General features: G+C 43.6%; 1 protein-coding gene across 2 annotated transcripts in view; it reads right to left on the reverse strand.

Moving 5' to 3' along the window:
• The window catches only part of LOC311141564 (septin-2-like), a 58,878-nt gene that overhangs the window by 3,598 nt on the left and 36,846 nt on the right, over window positions 1-18,434 (reverse strand). For both annotated transcript variants that reach the window (XR_014614231.1, XM_084176931.1), the window contains exons 8-11: window positions 9,872-9,973; window positions 8,979-9,124; window positions 8,596-8,679; window positions 8,404-8,461 (exon numbers count right to left, since the gene is read on the reverse strand). Coding sequence is in view for 1 of the 2 variants with exons in the window: in XM_084176931.1 (XP_084033057.1) it covers window positions 8,404-8,461; window positions 8,596-8,679; window positions 8,979-9,124; window positions 9,872-9,973 (390 nt within the window). In the remaining variant the exon portion in view is untranslated. The remainder of the gene's footprint in view (window positions 1-8,403; window positions 8,462-8,595; window positions 8,680-8,978; window positions 9,125-9,871; window positions 9,974-18,434) is intronic.

The following is an 18,434-nucleotide window of genomic DNA, read 5'->3' on the forward strand; positions in this document are numbered from 1 at the left end:
CTCCAGTAGGCTAATCTTTATTAGTGTGAACTGTATTACTGTACTGTATTGTATTATACTGTATTATATGGACTGTAATTACGCACATCGTTCAAACCATGATAAAGCACGGAGAGAACATGTGATTCTGGTGCTGCACATGCGGCCTACATAGTTACAAGTATAGGCTAGTGAATTTGATTAGAATTTTGAAATATAATAGGGCCTATTTGTATAATTAGTAGGCTGACGCATATATACCTTTCATAATATTTCCCCTAATGTTATTAGCCTACCTCCTCTTTCTCTCTCTATTGTTGCTTCATTCCTTCCTCGCTTTCAACAGTTAAATGAAATACGTTTTGTTGTCCTTATCTTCATCATTCTAATGACATCCTTGAATAATATAGGACTAGAATTAGATGCAGAAGGCTTTCACTTCTATTCACAAAGATTTAATGGTTATGGGTCTGAATAAATAACTACTATAGCCTAACGCCATCGCGCATTCGCTCTTCTTTCAATCTACCAGTGAGTTCTATTGGCTGCTGTATTTAACATTCAGCAAACAAGAGCTTGCGTCCCTCTTCGAATAGTCTGTTGGTATAACAAATCCTAAAAAAATAATGTCCAGCAACCTACTCTAGTCTAGCTTTTCCTGCATGGGACTCCAAGAGTTGATGAGTGTTTTTTAAGGAGAGAAGCCAGCGGAGCACAGGTGCGTGGGTATTGCGCAAGAGACAGAGGCTATAAGTTAGAAGCTTATCATGCATAACCCATCATTAATTAGCTAAATACAAACTAATTATGCATTGAATTTATTTCCTGAAAGAGGTTGGTTAGGGCTATATATCAATCTAGAACATCTATTTTGGATGCAATTTGCATGGAGCTGATGGAGAGAGAGATTTAAAGCAACGATATTCGAGCGACAGGCTGTTTTAAAACTCTGCAGCTGCAAAAAATATCTATATTTCTTTACAATAAAAAAATAAGGGGACCCACGAAAGCCAGATGGAGATGGGCAAATTAGACGCTGTAGCATAGACTATGCTGCAGCAAATGCAGGCCTACCTGTCACAATAAAAAAAGTTACCATGATGAGATGATACAGTGGGGAAAAAAAGTATTTAGTCAGCCACCAATTGTGCAAGTTCTCCCACTTAAAAAGATGAGAGAGGCCTGTAATTTTCATCATAGGCACAGTAACTCTCTCTCCAGATAAAATCCTGCGACTTGTGACTGCAGGCCGCCCAACAACCTGCCCGCTTGACCCCATCCCCTCCTCCCTTCTCCAGACCATCTCCGGTGACCTTCTCCCCTACCTCACCTCGCTGATCAACTCATCCTTGACCGCTGGCCATGTCCCTTCCGTCTTCAAGAGAGCGAGAGTTACTCCCCTTCTCAAAAAACCAACACTCGACCCCACTGATGTCAACAACTACAGACCAGTATCCCTTCTTTCTTTTCTTTCCAAAACTATTGAGCGTGCCGTCTTTAGCCAACTCTCTTGCTATCTCTCTCAGAATGACCTTCTTGATCCAAACCAATCAGGTTTCAGGACTGGTCATTCAACTGAGACTGCTCTTCTCTGTGTCACGGAGACTCTCCGCACTGCTAAAGCTAACTCTCTCTCCTCTGCTCTTGTCCTTCTAGACCTGTCTGCTGCCTTTGATACTGTGAACCATCAGATCCTCCTCTCCACCCTCTCCGAGATGGGCATCTCCGGCGCGGCTCACTCCTGGATTGCGTCCTACCTGACCGGTCGCTCCTACCAAGTGGCGTGGCGGGAAGCTGTCTCCGCACCACGTGCTCTCACCACTGGTGTCCCCCAGGGATCGGTTCTGGGCCCTCTCCTTTTCTCCCTATACACCAAGTCACTTGGCTCTGTCATATCCTCACATGGCCTTTCCTATCATTGCTACGCTGACGATACACAACTAATCTTCTCCTTTCCCCCTTCTGATAACCAGGTGGCGAATCGCATCTCTGCATGTCTGGCAGACATATCAGTATGGATGACGGATCACCACCTCAAGCTGAACCCTGGCAAGACGGAGCTGCTCTTCCTCCCGGGGAAGGACTGCCCGTTCCATGATCTCGCCATCACGGTTGACAACTCCGCTGTGTCCTCCTCCCAGAGTGCGAAGAGCCTAGGCGTGACCCTGGACAACACCCTGTCGTTCTCCGCCAACATCAAGGCAGTGACCCGCTCCTGCAGGTTCATGCTCTACAACATTCGGAGAGTGCGACCCTGCCTTACACAGGAAGCGGCGCAGGTCCTGGTCCAGGCACTTGTCATCTCCCGTCTGGACTACTGCAACTCGCTGTTGGCTGGGCTCCCTGCCTGTGCCATTAAACCCCTACAACTCATCCAGAATGCCGCAGCCCGTCTGGTGTTCAACCTTCCCAAGTTCTCTCACGTCACCCCCCTCCTCCGCACACTCCACTGGCTTCCAGTTGAAGCTCGCATCCGCTACAAGACCATGGTGCTTGCCTATGGAGCAGTGAGGGGAACGGCACCTCTGTACCTTCAGGCTCTGATCAGTCCCTACACCCAAACGAGGACATTGCGTTCATCCACCTCTGGCCTGCTGGCTCCCCTTCCTCTGCGGAAGCATAGCTCCCGCTCAGCCCAGTCAAAACTGTTCGCTGCTCTGGCACCCCAATGGTGGAACAAGCTCCCTCACGACGCCAGGACAGCGGAGTCACTCACCACCTTCCGGAGACATTTGAAACCCCACCTCTTTAAGGAATACCTGGGATAGGATAAAGTATTCCTTCTAACCCCCCCCCCCCCCCCCCCCCCCCCAAATTGTAAAGTGGTTATCCCACTGGCTATAGGGTGAACGCACCAATTTGTGAGTCGCTCTGGCTAAGAGCGTCTGCTAAATGACGTTAATGTGCCCTTGAGCAAGGCACTTAACCCTAATTGCTCCTGTAAGTCGCTCTGGTTAAGAGCGTCTGCTAAATGACTAAAATGTAAATGTAAATGTACATCAACTATGACAGACAAAATGAGAAAAAAAAATCCAGAAAATCACATTGTAGGATTTTAATGAATTTATTTGCAAATTATGGTGGAAAATAAGTATTTGGTCAATAACAAAAGTTTCTCAATACTTTGTTATATACCCTTTGTTGGCAATGACACAGGTCAAACGTTTTCTGTAAGTCTTCACAAGGTTTTCACACACTGTTGCTGGTATTTTGGCCCATTCCTCCATGCAGATCTCCTCTAGAGCAGTGATGTTTTGGGGCTGTCGCTGGGCAACACGGACTTTCAACTCCCTCCAAAGATTTTCTATGGGGTTGAGATCTGGAGACTGGCTAGGCCACTCCAGGACCTTGAAATGCTTTTTACGAAGCCTCTCCTTCGTTGCCCGGGCGGGGTGTTTGGGATCATTGTCATGCTGAAAGACCCAGCCACGTTTCATCTTCAATGCCCTTGCTGATGGAAGGAGGTTTTCACTCAAAATCTCACGATACATGGCCCCATTCATTCTTTCCTTTACACGGATCAGTCGTCCTGGTCCCTTTGCAGAAAAACAGCCCCAAAGCATGATGTTTCCACCCCCATGCTTCACAGTAGGTATGGTGTTCTTTGGATGCAACTCAGCATTCTTTGTCCTCCAAACACGACGAGTTGAGTTTTTACCAAAAAGTTATATTTTGGTTTCATCTGACCATATGACATTCTCCCAATCCTCTTCTGGATCATCCAAATGCACTCTAGCAAACTTCAGACGGGCCTGGACATGTACTGGCTTAAGCAGGGGGACACGTCTCGCACTGCAGGATTTGAGTCCCTGGCGGCGTAGTGTGTTACTCATGGTAGGCTTTGTTACTTTGGTCCCAGCTCTCTGCAGGTCATTCACTAGGTCCCCCCCGTGTGGTTCTGGGATTTTTGCTCACCGTTCTTGTGATCATTTTGACCCCACGGGGTGAGATCTTGCGTGGAGCCCCAGATCGAGGGAGATTATCAGTGGTCTTGTATGTCTTCCATTTCCTAATAATTGCTCCCACAGTTGATTTCTTCAAACCAAGCTGCTTACCTATTGCAGATTCAGTCTTCCCAGCCTGGTGCAGGTCTACAAATTTGTTTCTGGTGTCCTTTGACAGCTCTTTGGTCTTGGCCATAGTGGAGTTTGGAGTGTGACTGTTTGAGGTTGTGGACAGGTGTCTTTTATACTGATAACAAGTTCAAACAGGTGCCATTAATACAGGTAACGAGTGGAGGACAGAGGAGCCTCTTAAAGAAGAAGTTACAGGTCTGTGAGAGCCAGAAATCTTGCTTGTTTGTAGGTGACCAAATACTTATTTTCCACCATAATTTGCAAATAAATTCATTAAAAATCCTACAATGTGATTTTCTGGATTTTTTTCTTCTCAATTTGTCTGTCATAGTTGACGTGTACCTATGATGAAAATGACAGGCCTCTCTCATCTTTTTAAGTGGGAGAACTTGCACAATTGGTGGCTGACTAAATACTTTTTTCCCCCACTGTAGGTCTACATGCATTGTGAACTGCGCTCCATACTGAGATGGGCTTTCTGTCCCCACCCTGAGCTTTGATGATTCATCATGCAGAGAGCAGAGAGAAGGCCGTAGAGAAGCCAGATTTAGACATTGCATGTATGGGCTCCCGAGTGGCGCAGCGGTCTAGGGCACCTGCATCTCAGTGCTTGAGGCGTCACTACAGACCCCCTGGTTCGATTCCAGGCTGTATCACAACCGGCCGTGATTGGGAGTCCCATAGGGCGGCGCACAATTGGCCCAGCGTCGTCCGGGTTTGGCGGTGTAGGCCGCCATTGTAAATAAGAATTTGTTCTTAACTGACTTGCCTAGTTAAATAAAGGTTAAATAAAAAATACATAAATAAACATTTAACAGTACCATTTCACGCCATGCTGTTCATATAAATAATTTATTATAATTTACCAGTTTCTCGCATTTATTTATCCCAGGAAAAGGGAGTGGTTTTGGGTGGTAAATCCCGGTAAATTTCAGTAACCGGGTTCCCGCCATTCAACCCTATACAAAACCAAACTGATCTTACATAAGGACACAGCACCCACCAGCAGCCCAGCCAGTATACACCCTGTATACAATACTCTATACGTCGCCTGGCCTGGCTTGGCTTATTCCCACCACTTAACTGGACAGGAAGTCAGATATTATGTAATATCCTGTCCAGACATACAGTGCCTTCGGAAAGTATTCAGACCCCTTGACCTTTTCCACATTTTGTTACGTTACAGCCTTTTTTTTATGTTCCTCATCAATCTACACACAATACCCCATAATGACAAAGCAAAAACAGGTTTTTAGAAATTGTTGTTAATTTATTAAAAAAAAAAAAATGAAATATCACATTTACATCAGTATTCAGACCCTTTACTCAGTACTTTGTTGAAGCACCTTTGGCAGCGATTACAGCCTCAAGTCTTCTTGGGTATGAAGCTACAAGCTTGGCACACCTGTATTTGTGGAGTTTCTCCCATTCTTCTCTGCAGATCCTCTCAAGCTCTGTCAGGTTGGAAGGGGAGCGTTGCTGCACAGCTATTTTCAGGTCTCTCCAGAGATGTTCGATCGGGTTCAAGTCCGGGCTCTGGCTGGGCCACTCAAGGACATTCAGAGGCTTGTTCCGAAGCCACACCTGCCTTGTCTTGGCTGTGTGCTTAGGGTCATTGTCCTGTTGGAAGGTGAACCTTCGCCCTAGTCTGAGGTCCTGAGCGCTCTGGAGCAGGTTTTCATCAAGGATCTCTCTGTACTTTGCTCCGTTCATCTTTCCCTCGATCCTGACTAGTCTCCCAGTCCCTTGTCGCTGAAAAACATACCCACAGCATGATGCTGCCACCACCATGCTTCACCGTAGGGATGGTGCCATGTTTCCACCAGACATGATGCTTTGCATTCAGGCCAAAGAGTTGAATCTGGTTTCATCAGACCAGAGAATCTGGTTTCTCATGGTCTGAGAGTCTTTAGGTGCCTGTTGGCAAACTACAAGCAGGCTGTCATGTGCCTTTTACTGAGGAGTGGCTTCCGTCTGGCCACTCTACCATAAAGGCCTGATTGGTGGAGTGCTGCAGAGATGGTTGTCCTTCTGGAAGGTTCTCCCATCTCCACAGAGGAACTCTAGAGCTCTGTCAGTGTGACCATCGGGTTCTTGGTCACCTCCCTGACCAAGGCCTTTCTCCCCCGATTGCTCAGTTTGGCTGGGCGGCCAGCTCTAGGAAGAGTCTTGGTGGTTCCAAACTTCTTCAATTTAAGAACGATGGAGGCCACTGTGTTCTTGGGAACCTTCAATGCTGCAACACATTTTTTGGTACACTTCCCAGATCTGTGCCTCAACACAATCCTGTCTTGGAGCTCTAAGGACAATTCCTTCGACCTTATGGCTTGTTTTTTTCTCTGACATGCACTGTCAACTGTAGGACCTTACATAGACAGGTGTGTGCCTTTCCAAATCATGTCCAATCAATTGAATTTACCACAGGTGTACTCCAATCAAGTTGTATAAACATCTCAAGGATGATCAATGGAAACAGGATGCACCTGAGCTCAATTTCGAGTCTCATAGAAAAGGGTCTGAATACTTACGTAAATAAGGTATATGTTTTTTATTTGTTATACATTTGCTAAAAAATCTAAAAACCTGTTTTCGCTTTGTCATTATGGGGTATTGTGTGTAGATTACTGAGGATTTTGATTTATTTAATACATTTTATAATAAGGCTGTAACGTCATAAAATGTGGAAAAAGTCAAGGGGTCTGAATACTTTCCGAAGGCGCTGTACATGTTTACTAACAACTCTAATTGCACCCAACCCCACCTCACCCTGATCTCTCTATACATCACCATGGGAATACAAACAGGCCAATCAGAGGCAATCAGGAAGAAGAGGGTCATTTATTATTTTCTGACAAATTACTGGCTCCACAGTTTAGAATGTAAACAATGTAAACCAAGATGGCCAAAAAGGGTAGAGGCCAGGGGTGAAAGTAAGCCAGTACGGTCCCAGCAAAATAAATAGTGGGGGTACGCCATACCGGTAAAACATCAGATTATCACAATAATTAAAATGAAATGCCAAGAAAACTGTAGGCTATTACACCATTATTTATCATTACCATGTCAGAGGCATGAAAAATGTGCAAATTGTCTTGAAAATGGGTGGTATACGCTCCAAAATGCGATGTGGTTTGATGCGAACACTGATATTTTGCCAAGGCAGAGATGAGTGGCCGACACAGACGCGCGCAGACAGCAGTGGACGCCTAATGACAATAGCTGAATGTTATTACACTTTTTGTTGTTTTGTATAACAGATCTCTCTTTCCATTCTCCAAGTTTGGAGGCTGGAAATATGTTGCGAGTGGATGAACATGCTCAGGTAGCCTAGTATGGGAGAGTGGGGTAAGTTAAGCCAAAGGAGTAAGTTGAGCCCCCCTTGTTTCTAGGAAACCATACACAAAATGTATAATTTGACCAAATATTTAAGTAGATCATTTTAAGATTGTTCTATACATCAGTTGGGGTCTCTATAATATTTAATATGAGGTCCTAAACCTAGCATGAAAGTGCATCTTTGTAGCTGTGTGTGCTAATTTAGTCAAAATGTTGAGTCAATGGCAAGTTGAGCAAATTGAAGTGTTTTCTTGCAAGGCATCATCGCTGGGATTTGAAGTAAAAACAGGCCCTGGCCTATGTTATGAGTGTTTAAAAAAGGACAAAGTGTTTGTTAGGTGTTAAGCCTGTTTAAAATATGCTTAAAATGGTTAAAAGACAAAAAAGCGATTGTGATTGTTTGGGAAATAAAGATAGACATGGTTTTAAAAAGGTAGTGGTAATATTTCATTCCGTACAGAAATTTGTAGGCGGCTTAACCTGGGTAAGTTGTGCCAAGAGACCACTTTTTTTGTACAAGCTATGTTTTCTAAACTGTAATGTTGACATGAATTCTGATTATTTCCAGGGATACACAACATCCTGAAATATATGTAGATATCTTTGTTAGAAAGAATACTATATTCCCTTGACGGAGTTGATGCTGAATAATTTTTTTTAAATCGCTCAACTTACCCCACTCTCCCCTAAAGGAGCCCTTTGAAGTGATTGTTTGACAATCAGATGACAACATCAAGACTGGTTGTGTTTATGCCACAATAAAAGGTCATACATTTTAAAAGTTAAATGACAAATCTGTACGACTAGGCCCACAGAGATCCTATTGAATTAATAGGGATTCTATGTAATTCTATGATTAGGCCCATAAAATGTTTTCACATAGGAGGTCCCTTACCAGGAAGAAATTAAATCTACTTTCATCCCTGGTAGAGACTAACGCCATTGCCCTTCATTTATTACCTAGGACCTAGTTAACACTATGAGAGCATCCAGTGCTGCAGTAGCTACTCACCTCAGCCTCCTTCTGCAGGAGAATCTGGTCTTTGTCCATCACATCCTCCTCCCCAGCTCTGTAGGGAACGTATAAGGGAACATTAACTACCGTACTGTAGATTGTCTAAGTAGTCTCAGCCCAGATAGAGTGTGTGTGTGTGTTTGTGTGTGTGTGTGTGTGTGAGAAACACACTGCAGACAGGAGACTGACCTGCCAGCTCTCTTCAGTCTCTCTGAGCGGAAGTTCTCATAGTGCAGGTCCTGAGTGACCTCCTGGAGGTCCTGCATGTGGGTGCTGGAAACAGACAACCATCACACATTTCAATATCACTATTCGGCTTGTGCAAATCCCCATAACAGCCACTAGACTAGACTACTAGACTAAGCAACAGGTGGACAGACTTGGAGTTCTCTATTCAACCACTAGGTGGCAGTATAGTAATACATATCCAAGGGAAGTATGGGATAAGAGCATGCATAGATTACTATTACATTTACTCTAAGTAGTAGTAGAGCTGTTAAAGGCTAGCTTTTCTTACATTTGATTAATTGGTTTGTTAACAAAAGTTGCATTGCGTTGTCGTGGTTACTTACACAAGCATGGTGCGTAGTTTGAGGAAGTCGTTGTGATCGGGGTTCTCCACCTCTACGACCCCCCAGGGGTAGAGACGACCTCTGATCTTCTTTCCTTTCACCTCAATCAGCTGGTTTGAACCAATCACAGCAAACGGAATGCTCGCCTGATAGAGGGAGACAGAGGGGGAGGAGTAGAGAGACATGGATGCAAGGGAAAGGAAGACAAGGGGAGAGAAAGAGGATACAGAGATGGGTGGAGTGTGAAAACAGAGGGATGTAGAGATATAGGGATCAGGGAAGGAGAGATAGGTGGAGAAGAGAACAGGAGATTGATGGTTATTGAAGATGAGGAGTGGAATCTACTAGAGCAGGGGTGTCAAACTCATTCCATGCAGGGCCTAGTGTCTGCTGCTTTTAGTTTTTTTCCTTTCAATTAAGACCTCGACAACAAGGTGAGGGGAGTTCTTTACTAATCAGTGACCTTAATTAATCAATCAAGTACAAGGGAGGAACAAAAATCCACAGACACTCGGCCAACCATGGAATGAGTTTGACACGTGTACTAGAGTAAGGAAAAATGACCGGATCTTCATGTTTGACATAAAGCTAGCCCATTCAAAAGACCAACGGGTTAGTTTCAATAGTATGACTCTCACCCATGCTAAAACCCAGTGGTTAAGAGAGAAATTACATAACAAGAGTGGTTCTATGTCACTCCCAGTCCCTTTCAGTAGTGGTGTTTCTCCTTGAGTTTCTTTCTCTTAGTTGGTGTTAGTATTCTTACGTCCCAAATTCCCTTTATAGTGCACTACTTTGTTTTGACTAGGGCCCTTAGAACTCTGGTCAAAAGTTGTGGATTATATAGGGAGTAGGGTGCCATTTGGGAGGTAGACTTTCAGTGTGTGTCGTACCTTGAGTATTCGTGTCTGCTCCTTGAACTCTTCATCCTCATCTGAGTCAGCGTCTGGCAGTTGGTAGATCCTGATGCCATGCTCTGCAATCTCATCCAGGATCTACGAATACAGAAACACACAGAGTCACAACCCCGACGTGACCTTCTGACCTCTCACACTTCCTCAGGTCAATCCCCATCCGCTTCCCCAAGGAAGAAGTTGTCCCTAGGCGCTGATCTATGGTCAGTTTTGCAATCTGTGCCCAAGGACAACCTGTACCCGGAGGCCGGAGCCGCCCCAACCCAGCAGCAATCCCTCTCATCTGAACCAGGCAGTCTGCCATTTTGGATGGCTGTCATGTTGGGCTGAGAGCCAATCAATCCCACAGTAGGACATTAACATGCTCCCTCTGCAACATAATGAGACTGTCACTGCTGTCTGTCTGCTAGTCAGGCCTCTCTTCCCTCTGTTCTCGCTCTCCTCTCTTCTGTGTCACTGTTTCAGACATGGCCCAGCCTCCATGACAGGAGTGGGATTCTGGACACGCCATTTCGCTCTCCCTCTTCTTACATTAAGAAAATGTAAAAAACTATCGGCCTATATAGAATCTCACATTCCTCTCAATTTTTTGGGAAAAAGCTGTTGTGCAGCAACTCACTGCCTTCCTGAAGACAAATAATGTATACGAAACGCTTCAGTCTGCTTTTAGACCCCATCATAGCACTGAGACTGCACTTGTGAAGGTGGTAAATTATATTTTAATGACGTCAGACCAAGGCACTGCATCTGTCCTCGTGCTCCTAGACCTTAATGCTGCTTTTGAAACCATCGATAACAACATTCTTTTGGAGTGATTGGAAACCTTAATTGGCCTACGCGGACAAGTTCTTGCCTGGTTTAGATCTTATCTGTCGGAAAGATATCAGTTTGTCTCTGTGGACGGTTTGTCCTCTGACAAATCAATTGTACGTTTCGGTGTTCCTCAAGGTTCCGTTTTTGGATCACTATTGTTTTCACTATATATTTTACCTCTTGGTGATGTCATTCGGAAACACAATGTTAACTTTCATTGCTATGCGGACGACACACAGCTGTACACGTCGATGAAACATGGTGAAGCCCCAAAATTGCCTACCCTGGAAGCCTGTGTTTCAGACATAAGGAAGTGGATGGCGGAATTTTTTTAACTTTTAAACTCTGACAAAACAGAGATGCTAGTTCTAGTGTCCCAAGAAACAATGAGATCTTCTGTTGGATCTGACAATTAATCTTGATAGTTGTACAGTAGTCTAAAAAAAAAGAAACTGAAGGACCTCGGCGTTACTCTGGACCCTGATCTCTCTTTTGACGAACATATCAATAATATTTCAAGGACAGCTTCTTTCCATCTTTGTAACATTGCAAAAATCAGAAACATTTTGTCCAAAAATGACGCAGAAAAGCTAATCCATGCTTTTGTCACTTCTAGATTAGACTACTGCAATGCACTACTCTCCAGCTACCCAGATAAAGCACTAAATAAACTTCAGTTAGTGCTAAACACGGCTGCTAGAATCTTGACTAGAACCCATAAATTGGATCATATTACTCAAGTGCTATCCTCTCTAGATATAATAGACTGACCTGTTAAGGCTAACCTACAAAGCATTACATGGGCTTGCTCCTCCCTATCTCTCCGATTTGGTCCTGCCGTACATACCTAAACGTACGCTACGGTCACAAGACGCAGGCCTCCTTATTGTCCCTAGAATTTCTAAGCAAACAGCTGGAGGCAGGGCTTTCTCCTATAGAGCTACATTTTTATGGAATGGTCTCAACCTTTCATTATTTACTGAAGACTCATCTCTACAGTAGGTCCTATGATTGAGTGTAGTCTGGCCCAGGGGTGCGAAGGTGAACGGAAAGGCACTAGAGCGACAAACCGCCCTTGCTGTCTCTGCCTGGCCGGTTCCCGTCTCTCCATTGGGATTCTCTGCCTCTGACCCTATTACGGGGGCTGAGTCACTGGCTTACTGGTGCTTTCCATGCCGTCCCTAGGAGGGGTGCGTCACTTTAGTGGGTTGAGTCACTGATATGATCTTCCTGTCCGGTTTGTCGCCCCCTCAGGCTCGTGCAGTGGAGGAGATCTTTGTGGGCTATACTCAGCCTTGTCTCAGGGTAGTAGGTTGGTGGTCTGTTGATATCCCTATGGTGGTGTGGGGGCTGTGCTTTGGCAAAGTGGGTGGGGTTATATCCTGCCTGGTTGGCCCTGTCCGGGGGTATCGTCGGACGGGGCCAAAGTGTCTCCCGACCCTCCCTGTCTCAGTCTCCAGTATCTATGCTGCAATAGTCTATGTGCCGGGGGGCTAGGGTCAGTCTGTTATATCTGGTGTTATTCTCCTGTCTTATCTGGTGTCCTGTGTGAATTTAAGTATGGTCCCTCTAATTCTCTCGCTCTTCCTCCCTCCCCTCCCGGAGGACCTGAGCCCTAGGACCATGCCTCAGGACTACCTAGTCTGATGACTCCTTGCTGTCCCCAGTCCACCTGGTCGTGCTGCTGCTCCAGTTTCAACTCTTCTGCCTGCGGCTATGGAACCCTGACCTGTTCACCGGACGTGCTACCTTGTCCCAGACCTGCTGTTTTCAACTCTCTCTTTCTACCGCACCTGCTATTTCAACCGCTATTTCAACCTCTAAATGCCCGGCTATGAAAAGCCAAGTGACATTTACTCCTGATGTACTGACCTGTTGCAACCTCTACAACCACTGTGATTATTATTTGAAAAATGTACTGTTATAATCTCCACCCGGCACAGCCAGAAGGGGACTGGCCACCCCTCAGTGTCTAACAGAGTCATAAGGAAAGTTCTCCCCCCTCCTTTGTTCAACCCCCAGCAGTGAAGCAACAACACAAAGGCCTTTCTTCACCAGTATCTAGGGGACAGATGGAAATATTTATTATTTTATACATCAAAGGTGTATTTCTCTCTGTTTTCTCAAGAGCAAAATTGAATTAACAATGCATGAGTGTTGCATAAAGTGTTGTTTTCCGGACATTTTGGGGACTTTCATGTAATCTATAAAGGACAGTATGGAGAGAGGCAGGAGCCCAGGATGTGAGAGCACTTTTTTCCTATAGAGCAGGCCACTGTTCCAGCTCCTGTTATGGCTGTGGGTTGTTTTCTCAGCTCGCTCATAGCAGAGTGTGTGTGTGATAGGGTCTGTGTGGGGAGTGGAGGGTATTGTTAAGGACCACATCTGAAAACAAACAGACTTACGGAACCCGGAGGAGAGCGTGGCACAGGACCAGACCAGACCCTCTCCCTATCGCACACACATTAATAACACACACATGCAAGTTCCCACACAGAACGGTCAAGCGTCAGTTTGTTGGGGTAAGACTGGGAGTTTTGGGGAACATGACACAGAGGGGAAAATAAACAGATTACACACAACAGCAGGAAAAAAGTAACAAACAAAACTGGTTATGTAAATACACAGTTATGAGTAAAATGAAGAAACATGCAGAAAAACATGTTTTTGAATGTATAAGAGATGGAAGGGATACAGAAGTAGCCTCCTGCAAAGCCACAGCGACCAACAATACACTCAACAACCAATTATCATAACACAGGGAGTGATATCAGTGGGAGATTTACGAGAGGGCTGGAGTCGCATCTCAAGTTAGGAACTGGCCTAAAAACAGAATGTTTAGTCATGGAATCCAACCTGCTAAACCTAATAACTATTTACCTGGATTCACCTGGAATTTACACTCACCACATCTATTTACAGCAGCCTGACTTAACCAACCACACCTGTAATCACCAGCTTCAGGGGTGATGAGGTGTTTATACCACTGCCTGGTCTAAATACGTCTAAATTAGACAAATATACCACACACAACCGATGCCAAGTCAATTCTAGTTTTTATCCTATTTATTAATCTTGAATCTTCACACTTTAAAGCAGGATCATCAACTAGATTCAGCCGCGGGCCGATTTTTTCTTGAGCAGATTGTCAGGGGGCCGGAACATAATTACAAGTAATTTGTAGACCGCAGCGACCAACAATACACTCAACAACCAATTATCATAACACAGGGAGTGATATCAGTGGGAGATTTATGAGAGGGCTGGAGTCGCATCTCAAGTTAGGAACTGGCCTAAAAACAGAATGTTTAGTCATGGAATCCAACCTGCTAAACCTAATAACTATTTACCTGGATTCACCTGGAATTTACACTCACCACATCTATTTACAGCAGCCTGACTTAACCAACCACACCTGTAATCACCAGCTTCAGGGGTGATGAGGTGTTTATACCACTGCCTGGTCTAAATACGTCTAAATTAGACAAATATAGCACACACAACCGATGCCAAGTCAATTCTAGTTTTTATCCTATTTATTAATCTTGAATCTTCACACTTTAAAGCAGGATCATCAACTAGATTCAGCCGCGGCCCGATTTTTTCTTGAGCAGATTGTCAGGGGGCCGGAACATAATTACAAGTAATTTGTAGACCGCAAATTGACTGCAAACAGATATAATATTTGACTAAAACATAACAATTTCAAACCTTGCTTACATTTGTATACGATCACATACACTGAGTGTACAAAACATTAGGAACACCTGCTCTTTCCATTACATAGACTGACCAGGTGAAAGCTATGATCCCTTATTGATGTCACCTGTTACATCCACTTTAAATCAGTGTAGATGAAAGGGAGGAGACAGGTTAAAGAAGGAATTTTAAGCCTTGAGATAATTGAGATATGGATTGTGTATGTGTGCCATTCAGAGGATGAATGGGCAAGAAAATAAAATGTAAGTGCCTTTGAACGGGGTATGGTAGTATGTGCCAGGCACACCGGTTTGAGTGTGTCCAGAACTGCACCGCTGCTGGGTTTTTCACGCTCAACAGTTTCCCGCCTGTATCAAGAATGGTCCACCATCCAAAGGACATCCAGCGAACTTGACAACAGTGGGAAGCATTGGAGTCAACATAGGCCAACATCCCTGTGGAACGCTTTCTAGTCCATGCCCCGACAAATTGAGGCTGTTCTGAGGGCAAAAGGGGGTGCAACTCAATATTTGGAAGGTGTTCCTAATATTTTGTACACTCAGTGTATATCGCTCTATTATACGTGGGAATACTTTGGAACAGATTTCCTAAATTAAAATCACTTGGAGCTGATTTGCTGGTGTTTTCACAGTCTCATGTCCAACAATAAAAAATACAAATAAATATATACAGTGCCTTCAGAAAGTATTCATACCCCTTGACGTATTACACATTTTGTTGTGTTACAGCCTGAATTCAAAATGGATTACATATATTTTTTTCTCATCCATCTACACACAGTACCCCATAATGACAAAGTGAAAACATGTCTTTAGAAATTTTAGCAAATGTATTGAAAATGAAATACAAAAATATCTCATTTACATTAGTATTCACACCCCTGAGTCAATACATGTTCGAATTACATTTGGCAGCGATTACAGCTAAGAGTCTTTCTGGGTAAGTCTCTAAGAGCTTTGCAGACCTGGATTGTACAATATTTGCACATTATTATTTTTACAATTCTTCAAGCTCTGTCAAGTTGGTTGTTGATCATTGCTAGACAGCCATTTTCAAGTCTTGCCATAGACTTTCAAGCCGATTTACAGTACCAGACAAAGGTTTGGACACACCTACTCATTCAAGGGTTTTTCTTTATTTTTAGTATTTTCTACATTGTAGAATAATAGTGAAGACATCAAAACTATGAAATAACACATATGGAATCATGTAGTAACCAAAACTGTGTTAAACAAATCAAAATATAGTTTAGATTTGAGATAATTCAAAGTAGCCACCCTTTGCCTTGGTGACAACTTTGCACACTCTTGGCATTCTCTCAACCAGCTTCACCTGGAATGCTTTTCCAAACCTTGAAGGAGTTCCCACATATGCTGAGCACTTGTTGGCTGCTTTTCCTTCACTCTGCGGTCCAACTCATCCCAAACCATCTCAATTGGGTTGAGGTCGGGTGATTGTGGAGGCCAGGTCATCTGATGCACCACTCCATCACTCTCCTTCTCGGTCAAAGAAGTAACAGCCATGCTTCACGGTGGGAACCACACATGCGTAGATCATCCGTTCACCTACTCGGCGTCTCACAAAGACATGGCGGTTGGAACAAAAAAATCTCAAATTTGGACTCATCAGACCAAAGAACAGATTTCCACCGGTCTAATGTCCATTGATCGTGTTTCTTGGCCCAAGCAAGTCTCTTCTTCTTATTGGTGTCCTTTAGTAGTGGTTTCTTTGCAGCAATTCGACCAGAAAGGCCTGATTCACGCAGTCTCCTCTGAACAGTTGATGTTGAGATGTGTCGGTTACTTGAACTCTGTGAAGCATTTATTTGGGCTGCAATCTGAGGTGCAGTTAACTCTAATGAACTTATCCTCTGCAAATCAAATCAAATTGTATTGGTCACATACACATGCGGGTGTAGCGAAACGCTTGTGTTTCTAGCTCCAACAGTGCAGTAATATCTAACAATTCACAACAATACACACAATCTAAAAGTAAAAGAATGGAATTAAGAAATATATAAATATTAGGACGAGCAATGTCGGAGTGGAATAGACTAAATTACAGTAGAATAGAATACAGTATATACATATGAGATGAGTAAAGCAAAAATATGTAAACATTACTAAAGTGACTAGTAGCAGAGGTAACTCTAGGTCTTCCTTTCCTGTGGCGGTCCTCATGAAAGCAAGTTTCATCATAGCGCTTGATGGTTTTTGCAACTGCACTTGATGACATTTTCCGGATTGACTGACCTTCATGTCTTAAAGTAATGATGGACTGTCGTTTCGCTTTGCTTATTTGAGCTGTTCTTGCCATTATATGGACTTGGTATTTTACCAAATAGGGCTATCTTCTGTATACCACCCCTACCTTGTCAGAACACAACAAAATGGCTCAAACGCATTAAGAAGGAAAGACATTCCACAAATTAACTTTTAACAAGGCACACCTTTTAATTTAAATGCATTCCAGGTGACTACCTTGTGAAGCTGGTTGAGAGAATGCCAAGTGTGCAACGCTGTCATCAAGGCAAAGGGTGGCTACTTTGAAGAATCTCAAAAATTAAATATATTTTGATTTCTTTAACACTTTTTTGGTTACTACATGATTCCATATGTGTTATTTCATAGTGTTGATGTCTTCATTATTATTATACAATGTAGAAAATAGTAAAAAAAAAAAAAAAAAACTGGAATGAGTAGGTGTGTCCAAACTTTTGACTGGTACTGTAAGTAAAAACTGTAATTAGGCCACTCAGGAACAATCAATGTCATCTTGGTAAGCAACTCCAGTGTATTTCTGGCCTTGTGTTTTAGGTTATTGTCCTGCTGAAAGGTGAATTTGTCTCTCAGTGCCTGTTGGAAAGCAGACTGAACCACGTTTTCCATTTCTTTTTATCCTAAAAAACTCCCTAGTCCTTGTCAATGACAAGCATACCCATAACATGATGCAACCATACCCATAGCATGATGTGTTGTGTTGGATTTGCCCCAAACGTAACGCTTTGTATTTAGGACATAAAGTACATTTCTTTGCCACATTTTTTGCAGTTTTACTTTAATGCCTTATTGCAAACAGGATGCATGTTTGGAATATTGTTATTCTGTACAGGCGTCCTTCTTTCCATTTAGGTTAGTATTGTGGTGTAACTCCAATGTTGTTGATCCATCCTCAGTTTTCTCCCATCACAGCCATTAAACTCTAATAGTTTTAAGGTCACCATTGGCCTAATGGTGAAATCACTGAGCGGTTTCCTTCCTCTCCGTCAACTGGGTTAGGAAGGACGCCTGTATCTGTGTAGTGACTGGGTGTATTGATACACCATCCAAAGTGTAATTAATAACTTTACCATGCTCAACAGGATATTCAATGTCTGCTTTTTTTTACCCATCTATCAATCGGTGCCTTCTTTGCGAGGCACTGGAAAACCTACCTGGTCTTTGTGGTTGAATCTGTGTTTGAAATTCAGTGCTTGTCTGAGGGACCTTACAGATAATTGTATGCGTGGGGTACAGAGATGAGGTAGTGATAAAAAAATAACTATTATTGCACAGAGTCAGTCCATGCAACTTATTATGTGACTTGTTTAGCAAATGTGTACTCCTGAACTTATTAAGGCTTGCCATAACAGCGGGATTGAATACTTCTTGACTCAAGACATTTCAACTTTTCATTTTTAATTAATTTGTAAAACTTCCTAAAAACATAATTCCACTTTGACATTATGGGATATTGTGTGTAGGCCAGTGACAACATCTTGACCATGCTCTTACACCATCCTCTCTCCTTACTGTCTAGCTAGCCTGCTGATTATAGTCCTGTGTTGTAATTGGCAGAGAGAAAGGGAATATGGGGGCCATTCTTTGACCCTCCGCCTCGCGCTCTTTGTCTTTCTCTCTCTGCCTCTCCTTCTGTCTGTTTCTCTGCCTCTCTCTCCCTCTCTGACCCCCCCCCCCCCTCTCACTCTCTCTCTCTTGCTGTGTTTGAGTTGGCAGGTCAGGTCTCTGGT

This window comes from Coregonus lavaretus, assembly GCF_964263955.1.
Source record: "Coregonus lavaretus genome assembly, chromosome: 14".
Taxonomy (NCBI): Eukaryota; Metazoa; Chordata; class Actinopteri; order Salmoniformes; family Salmonidae; genus Coregonus; species Coregonus lavaretus.